General features: G+C 39.5%; 1 protein-coding gene across 4 annotated transcripts in view; it reads right to left on the bottom strand.

Moving 5' to 3' along the window:
• Positions 1-4,884: 4,884 nt before the first annotated feature.
• Positions 4,885-14,137, bottom strand: part of SPAG6 (sperm associated antigen 6) — a 67,205-nt gene continuing 57,952 nt past the window's right edge. For 3 of the 4 annotated variants that reach the window (XM_058681721.1, XM_058681717.1, XM_058681718.1), the window contains 3 exons: positions 13,302-13,418; positions 10,955-11,100; positions 4,885-5,868 (listed from right to left, as the gene is read on the bottom strand). In XM_058681721.1, the coding sequence (XP_058537704.1) occupies positions 5,799-5,868; positions 10,955-11,100; positions 13,302-13,418 (333 nt within the window). In that variant the 3' untranslated portion in view covers positions 4,885-5,798. The remainder of the gene's footprint in view (positions 5,869-10,954; positions 11,101-13,301; positions 13,419-14,137) is intronic. The other variant, XM_058681720.1, reaches the window with a different exon arrangement.

Consider the following 14,137-nt stretch of genomic DNA (forward strand, 5'->3'; position numbering starts at 1 on the left):
CTATGGGTTGGGGCGCCGGGATGGCTCAGTCGGTTGAGCATCTGACTTCGGCTCAGGTCATGATCTCACAGTTCGTGGGTTCGAGCCCCGCGTCAGGCTCCGTGCTGACAGCTCAGAGCCTGGAGCCTGCTTCAGATTCTGTCTCTCCTTCTCTCTCTGCCCATCCCCCGCTTGTGCTCTATGTCTCTCAAAAATAAATAAATAAATGTAAAAAAAATTTTTTTAAATGCTATATGGATTATTACAAAACATTACTTGATTCTGTATATGTATATCCCGTTTGTTCTTTTGGTTTTTATAAATGCCAGAATAATGGCTTAATTAGTAGCTCTGCTAACTTAAATTGCGTATTTTACTGTAGAACGTAGTTTTCTGTGTGGAAAGTGGGAAGTGAGGGAAGTAGTAAGCCCAAATGTTTCCAGGCTTTGTAACTAGAGATTTACATTTTTAGAGATAAACTTTCACTCCTTGGTTTTTTTGAAATGAATTGCTTCATACGATAGCATTGTTTATCTTGGCTTGTCTTCTAAACCCCATTTACAAAAGTGAAAAGAATAGTAGCAAATATGATTTACTGAGCACTGATAGGCACAGTTGTGCAGGTTGTGTACTACACAAGGGCACCAGCACATCTAAGGGGATGTGGTTCACATCATAGAAATGGATTTGCATATTTATTAAGAGAATTTTCCAGCAGATGGCAGTAAAGTGTCTTGGTCTAAAAATCAGAATATTACAACAATTTCTGCTAGATGAAAGTAAAGTATCTTGAGGACCGTGCACCTTTTTCTGTCACACAAAGACACCATATAGGTGGTGGCGTCACCGCTTACTCATGCCAGGCCCTGTGCTCATTCACCCTGTTTAATCCTCGGGATCCTATAAAATGGGTACCGCTGGTAACTCGCTGAAGGCCACTGAGTTAGGGTGTAGCAGTTTTGAAATTCTGACGTGGGTCTCTAACTCGAGTCTGTGCTCTGCATGATGGCATTTCAGGACACTAAGGTGTAGGGACTTGAAGAGACGTGACCAGAGAGCTGTGCTGCCCTGATGCCCCGCCGGCCGCTGCCGCTACTTCGTGCTTTCGGCAGTGCTGGGGGGCCCCTGGGGCCGGAAGACAGCAGGGCACGTTTCGTCCAAGAGAAAGGACATATTTGAGTTAGTGAAGGGAAAAGTGGGAGAACCACGACATCCTCTTGGAATTTTAATTCCATGTGTAGGATTTAAACTACCTGCCGCAGAGGACAGAGAGCTTGATACAGGTGATCACAGTAGTTCTCAAAGGATTGGACTTGTTTATATCCAAAAATACTTTGACACTTATCAAATACTTATCAGTATACATTTTGTATTTTAGTATAAATTTTAGCAGAAGTGCATTACCACAAGTTCTAGATACGTGGGAAAAATTACAGGCTTTATTTAATGTATAAGTATCTACACAAACCCACCTTGCAAAATGATATCTTTTTAGTGTAATATTCTTGACCCAGTGTTATAAAAGTGATAAGCCATAAATAGCATTCAATTTAAAATCTGTATACCATTCACAAACTCGTAGCTTCAGGATTGAAGAGAGAGGAAAAAGACGTACATTAAACTTCATGGCATGTTTCATAGAATCAGTTATGAAAAACAAGGTCTTTTAAGAAAACCAAAAAATATAAAATTTCTCTAGCAAATAGTAGTCAATCATTAATAAAAGGAACCAATTTATAAATACTTTATATTGATCCTTAATTTAGCAGGAGACCTTTTCCCTACACCCACTGAAATTAAAAAAAAAAGCATGGATAGTATGAATACACTTTTCTAAATTTGTTTTATCTGTACAAAGGCTCAGAGAGGTATCTGGAACTATGTCCACTTGTTAATGACAATTATTTTCTGGAATGTGAGATTTGGAATGATATTTTTGCTTTTTTCTTTTTCCTTTCCTATATTGCCTAATTTTTTTTTTAAAAGATTACTTACTCATATACAATAAAACTTACCATTCTCTAAAGCAGTATCACGGAATATTGTCTAATTTTATGTCCTACGAAGTCTTCTTAAAAACAAAAGGATTCGGGGCGCCTGGGTGGCGCAGTCGGTTAAGCATCCGACTTCAGCCAGGTCACGATCTCGCAGTCCGTGAGTTCGAGCCCCGCGTCAGGCTCTGGGCTGATGGCTCGGAGCCTGGAGCCTGTTTCCGATTCTGTGTCTCCCTCTCTCTCTGCCCCTCCCCCGTTCATGCTCTGTCTCTCTCTGTCCCCAAAATAAATAAAAAACGTTGAAAAAAAAAATTAAAAATAAAAAAAATTAAAAAAAAAAAAAGGATTCATATTACTAGAAAAATAATTGCATAGACAAATTGTATTTTGAAAGTCCGGAGTCCCTTAACCAACTGGTAAATACAACAGCTATAGTAGTGAGTGTCATTTAATCTTTTTAATCTCTGAAACAGAATAGCCACAAATCAATATCTTCTAGACAGTGAATTTTGTGGTAAAATAAGCCACAGTATACATAGGCCTCAACACTCGCCAGCACCTGACTTAAAGAGTTGGTGATTTGAAAACAGACAAATCCTTCATTCTTTCAAGGTCAGTTTTTGACCTTGACATCTTGGAGTGGAGATGACCTCCCCGAGGAATTTAAGGTCAGGGTTTATGTTGTGCAGGACCTCAAATCAAGATTAGAAATGAGCAGATCTTTAATCCTTTCTTTCAGGGGGTAGTTTTGAGAGGAAAAGATTAAAAGAAAATGTCAAAACCAACTGGAATTAAAATAAAAACTTGAAAAAAAAAAACCCCAAAAAACCACAGGTCAACCTCCTGTAAATATGAGGTTGTCATTTGCTTTTACATGAAATATGCCTGTGTCTCATGCCTGCTTTACTTCCTGCATCTGGGCAAATGTGTTTATACTAGTAAACTCCACGAGGGCAGGCAATGTAGTTTTTTTTGAATCATAAATCATCTGGTGTCAATTCTGCTTACCTAAAAGGATGGGGCCTGGTGTGCCCAGTTGCCAGCCAAAATGTGTAATCTGTTATTGACTGTCAAGTTCCCCTTAAGTCACATGTCAATTTGCGCAGAATGGAACAGTTTACAATATTGTTACATGCGTCATTGCAGGTTAATTCATAAGCATCTTATGAGTAAGCTGAGCAAGACTATCACCCCTTCCTACTTAACAGGTATGACTAGAACCCAGATTTTCAACATCTCTTTTCAGCACCACTGATAATGCACCTATTTTCACAACAGCTAAACTGTATGAATGATAAATTTCAACCAATAAGATTCAAGCATTCCATTCCTGACCTGAAGTCCTGAAACTAAAGTGCCAGTCGTATAAGCTAAATGAAATATCCTAATGATAGTTGAATTTTAAATAAACTGCAGCAGAGAGAGAGAGCAGTGAGACAGGGTTGCTCTGCCCAGAGACTAGGAATTGACAAAATTCAAACCAGGGGCGAAAGTATTAAAGAGAATACCACCAATGAGAGGTATTATTTTGCTCTAGCACAAATAGAAAATATTTTTTTTTTTTAGTTTTTAAAAAGCCTCATGATCGTGGGGCACCTGGGTGGCTCAGTGGGTTAAGCCTCTGACTCTTGCTTTTGGCTCAGCTCATGATCTCACAGTCCTGAGATGGAGCCTTGTGTTGGGCTCTGTGCTGGGGGTGGAGGCTGCTTGAGACTCTCGCTCGCTCTCCGTCTGCCCCTCCCCAGCTTGCACATGTGCGCTCTCTCTCAAAAAAAAAGTCTCATAATAGACTTCTCTAAAAATAAAGCAAGCTTAATTTTGTTTTAAGTGTTTTATAGTAAGAAACATTTCACAGCATGTATTTTCCAGATTGCGTATGATAAAATTATAGCACGTATCCAAACACTACTAACTGTGTTATTTCTTTGATAAGTATGAAATGATGTATGAAGTGAAAACCTACATCAACACACAGTGGCAGAAAGTACGTGATAGGAAATTCACCGTTCCCATAACTGCTGAGGGGGTTTCATCCCAGACACGCTGGTTTTTGTCATTACCAGCATGGCCATCAAAGAAAAATGGTATTAATGAAGAAAGATGAGAACTACCTTTATGTTCTCAGGTGGCCGACAGGTTCACAGGAGAAGCTGGTCAGGCATGAAGGAGAGAAAGGAAACCTACACAACTGAGAATAAAAATTATTTTCTTATGCAATAAATCAAAGAAACAAAGTAGGCCCCAGAAAGTATTAAAAAGTCAAACTGCAAGCAATCCTAGGATGATGTAAGGCGAAGAGAAATGGGCCCATCGTGGGTCTGATGGAGTTTATAAAGACGCAACAGGGGCTCCTGGGGGGCTCAGTCAGTCAAGCGACTGGCTTCGGCTCAGGTCATGATCTCGCAGTTTGTGGGTTCAAGCCCCACGTCGGGCTCACTGCCATCAGCACAGAGCCCGCTTCGGATTCTCTGTCCCCTTCTCTCTGCCCCTCCCCTGCTTGCACTCTTTCAGAAAGGAATAAACAATTTTTCAAAATTAAAAAAGAAAAAAAAAGATGCAACAAAGTTATGCCCTGTTAGGAAATGATGACAGATGAATCCAGAAAATACCAAAATTAAATGGGTAGGTTCTTTTTGGGGGGCGGGGGGAAAGAATCCAAGATGGAAAGCTGAAAGCTGGCTGGGTTGGGAACACGGTGGCCCAAGGGCAGTCTGGTTATCATTCACCTCCTCTGCAGGCCTCCAGGGTAGATCGCTGTAAGGAATCTCCTTTTAGATCAAAAGACAGACTGACAGAGACACGCACACAGACGCACACACTCACACGCCAACTAACCAAGACTCTTAAGCCTACTTACGTATTCCCGAAGTTCAGAATTAACATGCGGGAAACATGCAGAGGACAATTCTAATGTTTCTGTTTAAAATTTTATTGAAACCCCCCGTTACCCCCTTTCAGCTCCCTAAGTGAAAATGCATGCAAAGTCCAAGCCCGGAGGTATTCTTTTTAAACTATTTCTTAAATCCCTGGAAATGTGATTTTTAAAACTTGGGGGGAAAGTGAAGCTAGGACAGGGTATACTAAGGACCCATTTTACTTGCCTGCTTCCTTGTTTATTCACGAGCAAGGCTGGACTCAGAAACCCTTCAAAGAAATGGGAAACCTGTCTGCAGTGGAATGATGCTTAATGTGGACTTCCTCCAGCCCCATGAAAGGTAAAGGAACTGTTTCAGTGAGGCGAAAAAAGAGCTTAGAAAATTTGGCATCAAGAGGAGGAGAGCTTCCTAAGTTGTTAAGAAAACCTGACAGGTTATCCATAGATTCCAAGTGTTTGGTTGATGCATTTAGGTAAAGAGCATCAGAGTCTCTTCAAGTGCCTTCCACTTCTGTCATCAGTTTCCTCTTTTGACACCTCCCTTCAATGTCCTCCTGAGGAATCTGCAAGGCCCCTTCCCTTGCCTGTGTCTGGGAGGAAGTGGCCAAGATAACTAAGAGTTCCCAGCATCATTTTTCACCTACATCTAGTTGGAGGTATGTGTGTTTAGGGGCTGGGGATGGTTAATGGAAAGATAGCAAATGCCTTAGCACCCTTTAATGTCTTTTTACAGTTCACCCTTAGAGCAAGTCCCAAGCAAATGACCAATAGTCAGTCCTCATTCAGGCCACTAATTTTTTTTTTTTTACATAAATTTAGAAAAGATTATCCAAAGGTATTTCACACTGAATAAATCTAGAATGCGCTCAGTTCAAATATTTGGCAAGAACGTTACCAGCTACCGTTCATAATGCCCTGTTGTGAATTAGAGCACGAAAACAGAACTTTGTTTAATTGGCAAGTGGTTGGTAGCTGTCCACTCTCTGTAGAAGTGCATCAGAATATCCAGGGGAGTAATACCTGAAAAAGAAAGTTTTCTATTAGATACTTGTGAAAGGATTCATCACAGTAGGCGCAAAAGAGTCAATGTAAGATATTTATCTAAATTAATTCTATCAGTGAAACCTCAACTATACCCTGAATAATTAAACCCCAGTAATGCTTTGTGCATAAGATGAGGGACTGTGAAGGAAGAAAACACCAACTCACAAGGCTGAAGGGCTATTAATGCACGGAACTATTTTCAAAGCAAGATACCTGCGTCCAGTGATAGCATCTTCTTATAGAGACTGTTATTCTGTTAAATGATTGATGTTGCCTTAGCGAGGACAGCTAATAGGTTTTTTCATAAGTTACACAATACAGTCTGTCATTACTGATCATTGTCTGCATTCTGATTGCCTTACAGATTATTCTCACTGTATGTTTTAATCAGATATGGTGACCCATAAAGACAAAAATTTCTGGGTTTATAATTCACACTAAAGAACTATTTAATAAATGGTTTACAAATATCCTATCGTACATACTTAGGAAATTGGTCGTTTTCATTGATTTGGGGCATCTGTAGTACTAAAGTTTATATTTACCAATTGAACATTTTGTAAAATACATACTATAAAAGTACTAAATATATTGATTAATGCATTATGGTATGCTTCGTATCTGTGGAAAGAATTTACGTGCACATAAAAGAATGTCAAATAAAATTTGGCAGGCATTCTAGAATAACCAGATTAAAAAAAAATAAGTAAATGTAATTCACAACTGTCCAAAACACTCAAAATAATTAAACCTCCTAAGGTATTCTCTCCAGATAAAATCTGATGTTCAAGATTTGCTTTGTCCTCGTTATCTTCTATCTTCAGAGGCGTGACTTAAAAACTCACAATTTATATTACACTAATTTCTTCTACAATTTGTCCAGTTAAGGTGGACAAGACAGAACAGTATTTTCTCAACAGTGTATTTATAGGCATAATTAAACAGACACCTGCATACATAAAAAAAATCCTAAAAAATGTTTCTTCTCTCAAGGCATCCTGGCCTTGAAAAAAATTGTCCTTCAACAGTGGGTCTCTTTGAAGTACTCTTACACTGGGGAAGTCACAACTGTTTCTGAGTTAGTCACAAATTTTATTTTATTTTATTTTTAATTTTTTTTTTAACGTTTATTTATTTTTGAGACAGAGAGAGACAGAGCATGAATGGGGGAGGGTCAGAGAGAGAGGGAGACACAGAATCCGAAACAGGCTCCAGGCTCCGCGCGGTCAGCACAGAGCCCGACGCAGGGCTCGAACTCACGGACCGCGAGATCATGACCTGAGCCGAAGTCGGCCGCCCAACCGACTGAGCCACCCAGGCGCCCCGAGTTAGTCACAAATTTTAAAACAGGCCTCACCTTCCTAGGCCTGATAAACGGGTCAGACACAAGATAGGTACTTTTTATATTAATGGTAAGAAGTAGATTTAGAAAACCAAAACTTAAAAAATGGTGCTGTTTCATATGGTAGCCACCAGCTACATGTGGCTATTGAGCATTAGAAATATGGCTGGTGTGGGGCACCTGGGTGGCTCCGTCGGTTAAGCGTCCAACTCTTGATTTCGGCTCAGGTCGTGATCTCATGAATCAAGATCTCATGGTTCTGAGATCAAGCCCCACATTGGACTCTGCATTGAGCATGGAGCCTGCTTGGGATTCTCTCTCTCCCTGTGTCTCTGTCCCCCACCCCCCTCCCCTGCTCGCTCATGGGCACGCATGCTCTTTCCCTTACTCTATCTCAAAATAAGTAAAGAAACTTTTAAAAAATATGGCTAGCATGACTGAGGACCTGAATTTTTATATTTAATCGTAAAAGCTGATACTCCGGTTATTTTAGGTGAAACTTTTAGGTGTCTTTGAAACAACTTGTGAATCTACTTTTTCAACTGTAAACTTTATATAATCTAAATACAGCTAAGTACATCTAATAAAATTTAGCATCTGAATTGAGGTGCACTGGAAGTGATAAAATAACCCACCAGATTTCAAAAACTTAGCATGAAAAATGAAATAGCTCATTCATAATTTTTTATATTGATTATAATATAGTCTAGTCTAGGCAAACATCCCGAAGACAGAGGAGTTCCAAAAATACCTTCCTGCTGTGGAATGGGCCAGGATTAGAACTCAGGCCTTCCAACATCTAGCCCTGAGCTTCTTCCTTCTCATCCCACCAACTACCTTCGTTAGAGATTTTTAAATATGGCAGTACGAAACAAATGTTTAGGCTAATAACAGCTGGAAGAACGTATCCATTGATAATCTGTATTATAAGGAATAATTAGTTCTAAAATAGTCACCCAATGATTCTTGAGAATTATACGATTACAAAAATAAAACCATTCCGAGTTTATATTTGTCCATTTTCATAGACAATGTTTCAAAAATTTCTACAAAACACCTTTAAGTTCTATAGAACCTAATTCTTTACAAAATATAACAAACGGGGCGCCTGGGTGGCTCAGTCGGTTGAGCGGCCGACTTCGGCTCAGATCTGATCTCACGGTCCGTGAGTTCGAGCCCCGCGTCGGGCTCTGTGCTGACCGCTCAGAGCCTGGAGCCTGTTTCGGATTCTGTGTCTCCCTCTCTCTCTGACCCTCCCCCGTTCATGCTCTGTTTCTCTCTGTCTCAAAAATAAATAAACGTTAAAAAAAATTAAAAAAATATATAACAAACATGAAGAAGCTAATTAGAATTCTTCATGATAATTAGCCAATTTTTAAAAATGTTTGAGAGGGAGAATGCAGGCTGTGGAGGGGCAGAGAGAGGGGGATAGAGAGAAAAACCCAAGCAGGCTCCACGCTCAGTATGGACAGAGCCCGATGCGGGGCTGAATCCCACAACCACGAGATCACGTCCCAAGCCAAAATCAAGAGTTGGATGCTTAACCAACTGAGCCACCCAGGTGCCCCGATAATTGGCTAATTTTTAAAATGGAATCCCAGATCACAGGTTTGAGGTTAATATTGTGAGGTTAAATGTGAGGTTAAAATTGTACAATGGTATTATACGCTAAATAGAATGGGAGGTTAAAATTTTATGGTGGTATTTTGACAAAGCACCAGATTACACTCTAATATGACAGAGTTTTCATTTTCCCTTAGTGCTCTGGAAAGTGATTCCGGAAAGGAGTAAAAAGAAGACTGCTATTCAAGAAAGTACCTTACTTTTGGTTAATTCTAATAGGCCATTCCATTTTGGGCCCTTTAGTTTCTTTTTTCCTTCATCTTTCTATAATTTTGTTTATGTATTCAGTACAACACCCAGTGCTCATCACAAGTGCCCTCCTTAGTACCCATCGCCATCTAGCCCATCTCCCACCCACCTCCCTCCATCAACCCTCAGTTTGTTCTGTTGTTAAGAGTCTCTTATGGTTAGGGCCGCCTGGGTGGCTCAGTCGGTTGAGCGACTGACTTCGGCTCCGGTCATGATCTCACAGTTTGTGAGCTCAAGCCCGCATTGGGCTCTGTGCTGACAGCTCGGAGCCTGGAGCCTGCTTCAGACTCTGTCTGCCCTTCTCTCTCTGCCCCTCCCCTGCTTGTGCTCTCTCTCTGTCTCTCAAAAATAAATGTAATTTAAAAAAAAAAGAGTCTCTTGTGGTTTGTTTCCCTCTCTTCTCTCCCCCCACCTTCCCATATGTTCATCTGTTTTGTTTCTTAAATTCCACATGAGTGAAATCATATGGTATTTGTTTTCGCTTAGCATGATAAATTCTAGCTCCATCCACGTCATTGCAAATGGCAAGATTTCATTCTTTTTGATGGCTGAGTAATATTCCATTGCATATTCCCACCATACACCACATCTTCTTTATCCAAAACTTAAAGAATGTATGCAAATTATTTTTATTTTCTTTTCCTGATAAAAGATATTCATATTTCATTCATTTAATGGTTACACACATATTTTGTTTGTTATATTAAGCTTTTTGTATATTATTTTATTTGTATATTATATATAGTAGATATATGATATACTTATGATATAATTTATTTATATTTATATATAAATAAATATATTTATATTTATGATATACTACTCCTTTGATATACTTTTTTAAATAGTAATATTTTTAAAGCTAACTTACTGGAACTCTTTTAGTCAAGCAGTCATAAAGCTCACAAAAGTACCTGAATTGTACCCCTAGAAAGAACCTGCTGGAAGAATATATATGAAAAGAAGACAAATTTTAATCTTAAAATTATTTTGTGCTTTTACAATGAGTGTTACCACATATTGATATTAAATAGGAAGAAGTATATTAAACATTGGTTTAAATGTTGCAAATTTATATTCTCTAATATTAAGTAGAGAAAATAAGAAATGAAAGTAGGATTAGACAAATACAGATAAATGTGTAGACAAATATTAGATAAATACAGATAAACATTCTTGAATGTTTATGGGCATTTTTCAAAACTCAGTTGTTTAAATCATTCTATCTTGGTAACTTTGCTCTTATTTATTTTGGTATTAGTGGTATAGTACTTTCGACTTAAAAGGACTGAGGCTTAGGTTTAATGCTCTACAAATCAATCTTATTAAAACAATTAATCTTGAAGAGAACTAACTGCTACATTACTATGAGGCACCTGCAAATCACAAACATGATTTTTTTTTCAAATATAGATAGTAACTTTCTTTTTACCACTCAACATCTCTTTTCTATTTGTTAGACTCCTATTAATATAAATGTGAGCCTAAGGCAGAAAAATATTATGCAGGAAACCATGAAAATCAGAATCCATAGGCTCTTCCTAAATCAAGTTCACATTAAAGACTGTTAATTTAACTTGGACTCTGCATTTGGGTGCTCTTTAATAAAGCATGTGTTAGTATAGATATGTCTCAAATGACATTCCGGTGTGACTTGGAGATGTGTGTGTCAATCAGAACATTATTAAATTTGAGGGGGGAAAAGAGATCAAGGTAGAATTAAAGGTACACGTTGGTCTTATGTAGTATTTCCAAGACCACGTGTTGACACGGTGGATATAAAATCCAGACCTCAAAACAGAAAGCCCGCATTATAATTTTGAACTTCTCAAAGTCCGTTTTTCCCACCTTACTATCTCCTCCGGGTAACAGCTGTTAATACTGTTGATGTATTCTTGGAGCAGAGAGCCGGGTCCTGCCTTTATCTCTTGAACCTTTTTCAGTCCACCACTTGTTACAAAAAGTCGTCGAGCTTTGCTGTCATGTGGCAGTACCTTGAAAAGTCAAGCACGTAAAATTGTCAGCTTTCCTTTTCCAAGTGGGATTATTGCTAGTCAAAAGAAATAATATAGCTGGGGAAATGTAAAAGAGAATTTATGTGCAATATATCTGTAACATAATGAACCTAGGTTTGCTGCCAGTTAGAAGTAAAATGTAGTCTTTTTAGAAATGTGTCAGTTCCTAGGAGTCTAGTGCTCTGGTATCGTTTGCTTAAGAAGACACAGGGGCACCTGGGTGGCTCAGTCGGCTAAGCGTCCGACTCTTCAGTCCAGGTCATGATCTCACGGTTTGTGAGTTCAAGCCCCACAGCGCAGGACCTGCTTGGGGTTCTCTCTCTCTCTCTTTCTCTCTCTCCCTCTCTCACTCTCAAAAATAAACAGATAAACTTAAAAAAGAAAAGAACACAAAATTCTGCCTGAAGCAAATACTCCCAAAGGCACATGTTTGTAAGAGTATATGCTATGCGGTAACTGTCTTTATTTTAACTTCCACAAATCCCGTTGGTTTAGTGGATTTTGAACTCAGTTTTATTTTGAACTCAGTTCAGGTCAGTCTTCATTTTCTTAGCAAGTTCAATAAAAGTAGAATACCTCACTCAGTCGCCTTCAAGACTAGACCATAAAATAAAACGTTCAGAGATAATGTCAGCTGTTCCTTCTCAAGAGCTGATGACTCTGTAGATGGGCCACTCAGCAGCCCACTCCCTTCCCCTTTTAGTTGATCAAAATCGCTGCTCAGTTTCTTAACCAGTACCCGGGGCCGGGGGGACGGATTTGGCTTATTTTTTAGAAGCGGAAGCAGAACATAAGTGTTGGACACACGCAACCATATCCCAAGGCAACCATATCCCGAGGCAACCATATCCCGAGGAATGTGAAACCTTCCGCTGTCCAGTGACTCAGGTGCTTGAGGGTCAGCCAAGCTGTTGGAGATCATGGAAGACAGAGAACTGAAGGCTGTTAAAAGATAGTATTGTCTTTCAGATGAATACCTTAAACTAGACCTAAGCAGGTACAGGACCTAGTTTAAAAGTTGTAACAATATATAGTTTTCATTCGTCATTGTTTGGAGAAATCTAGTATGCGAAGAGTAGTACCTCCTTTACGTTAGCTTTATAACCATTCAGAGGAATTTGGCCCCCATCTATGTGCATTAGTTTCTGAAAGTCAACCTTAAGCACTTCCGTGTTTCATTTCTTAAAAACATCGTGTGGTTTTCAGTGGCGGGAGGGGGGATGAGTATTTAATATGTGCCTGAGATTAAGCTAAATTCTTTACGTATAACATCTCATTTAATCTTTACAATGACCTTATAAAACAGGAACTCTTATTACCCCCTGTTTTATGGGTAAGCCTACTAAGGTTTAGGGAGGTCAAGAGTTTGCTAAAGATATTACAGCTGGTAAATGGAAAATCCGGGCCCTCCAGCTCCAGAGCCTGAGCTCAGAACCACTCTGGGATGCTACCTCCAGAGACCCCGTTTTCTTAAATGAAATCTCCTGAGCACCATTTAATCAGTTCTTTACAGCCTGAGTTACCATACTGGCCATCGATGGCCGTGGGAACACCATCATTCTTTCTCGGCCTTTGCTAGCGGCAGTCAGTCCTGCTGGCTAAGCCCACGTCCAGCAGCTTGACCTTACTACCTTACTACTTTTAATCTGCAATGACCTAAGAAATATGGTGGCTATATTTGTTAAAACCGTCTGTAAAATGAGTCAATAAACTCTAAATGACGCTCTGAAAGCATCTCCAGAAGAGTGCACGGACTTTGTCATACGTGGCTCGGAGACCTTTTTATTTTTCTTTAGAAGATCTTTGCGGTGTTCCCAGATGAGTGAGACCAACAGACACCAGGATAATTGCTAAATTACCTATCACTATAAACTGTCTGTATTATGGGGTTTTTATATGTTGACGTACTGTCTTCTCCCCAAGAACACTAAAAAGGACAGTAGAGGCTGTGAGGAAAATGTGAAGGAGGAAGTATGAATTATTTATGTGTGAATCTTTTTTGACTTATGTGAATGTTATTAACCTATGTTGCCTTCCCTGTTGCGATAGTCAGTGAGAACCAAGGAGTAAAGCCCTGCCCCCATCTCTCAGAAGGAGACATTGACCCAACGGGGGAAAAAGAAACTAACCAGCCATTGAAATGTTCTTCCCCCACTTTCAGAAAAGAGAGCATCTCTTACCTTACTGAACTGTCCAACCACGTGCTTCAGGATATTGGGGGGCGCATCATACAGAAACGGCTCAAGGGCCGGTAAATAGGTGCATTTTTGTAGGATACTCTTTATGGCTTTCTTACTCTATTGAAATGCAAAGCAAAATACAGACCAAAGTAATAATCAAAGCTTGACCAAAATTCATGGCTCATGTTCCTAGAATTTGAAAATACAGTGAATTTCCAGTCCAACCTGCAGGGGTTTCATTGTTTAAGATGGGTGTCAGAAAAATTTCTATCTGGCATGGGTTTCACCTACCTGCCGGTTGCCTTCATGTTAAATTTATAGCATGTGCGGTGTATTACTGATCTCTTAAAATAACCAATGAGCAAAGTAAAATTAAGCATAAAGCTATAGACTCTAAATTAATATGTATTATATCTTATTCGTGTAAAACTTTGTATATGTTAAGCCAGGAGAGCACCAATATGTCCTATTCCTTCCAACCAACAAGTAGAAAACACTCAGTTCATTGTAGAAAGTCATTATCAAACATTCTGTGTTCTCTAAAAGGTTTCATGACTTCTAGGTATATAGTCAGAAAGGTTCTATGTGCGTAATTCAGTGAACATTTGCAGATGTGAAACTGCCCCATTCACAAAGATCGACCCGACCGTACGGGAGAGGTCCCCTCGGCAGCAGGGAGGGTATTATCCACAAGCTCAAGAACAGATACTTCCCCTCTGCCCCCAGCACTTTGTATTTCACAGTGACACCAAGTGTGGCTGAAGAAGGGTCCTGATGTGACTGTAGCGCATCCCTGAGGCCAGCTCTAAGGCCACGCCTGGTTGTGATTCTGTTTC

This window comes from Neofelis nebulosa, chromosome 8, assembly GCF_028018385.1.
Source record: "Neofelis nebulosa isolate mNeoNeb1 chromosome 8, mNeoNeb1.pri, whole genome shotgun sequence".
In the NCBI taxonomy this organism is placed as follows: Eukaryota; Metazoa; Chordata; class Mammalia; order Carnivora; family Felidae; genus Neofelis; species Neofelis nebulosa.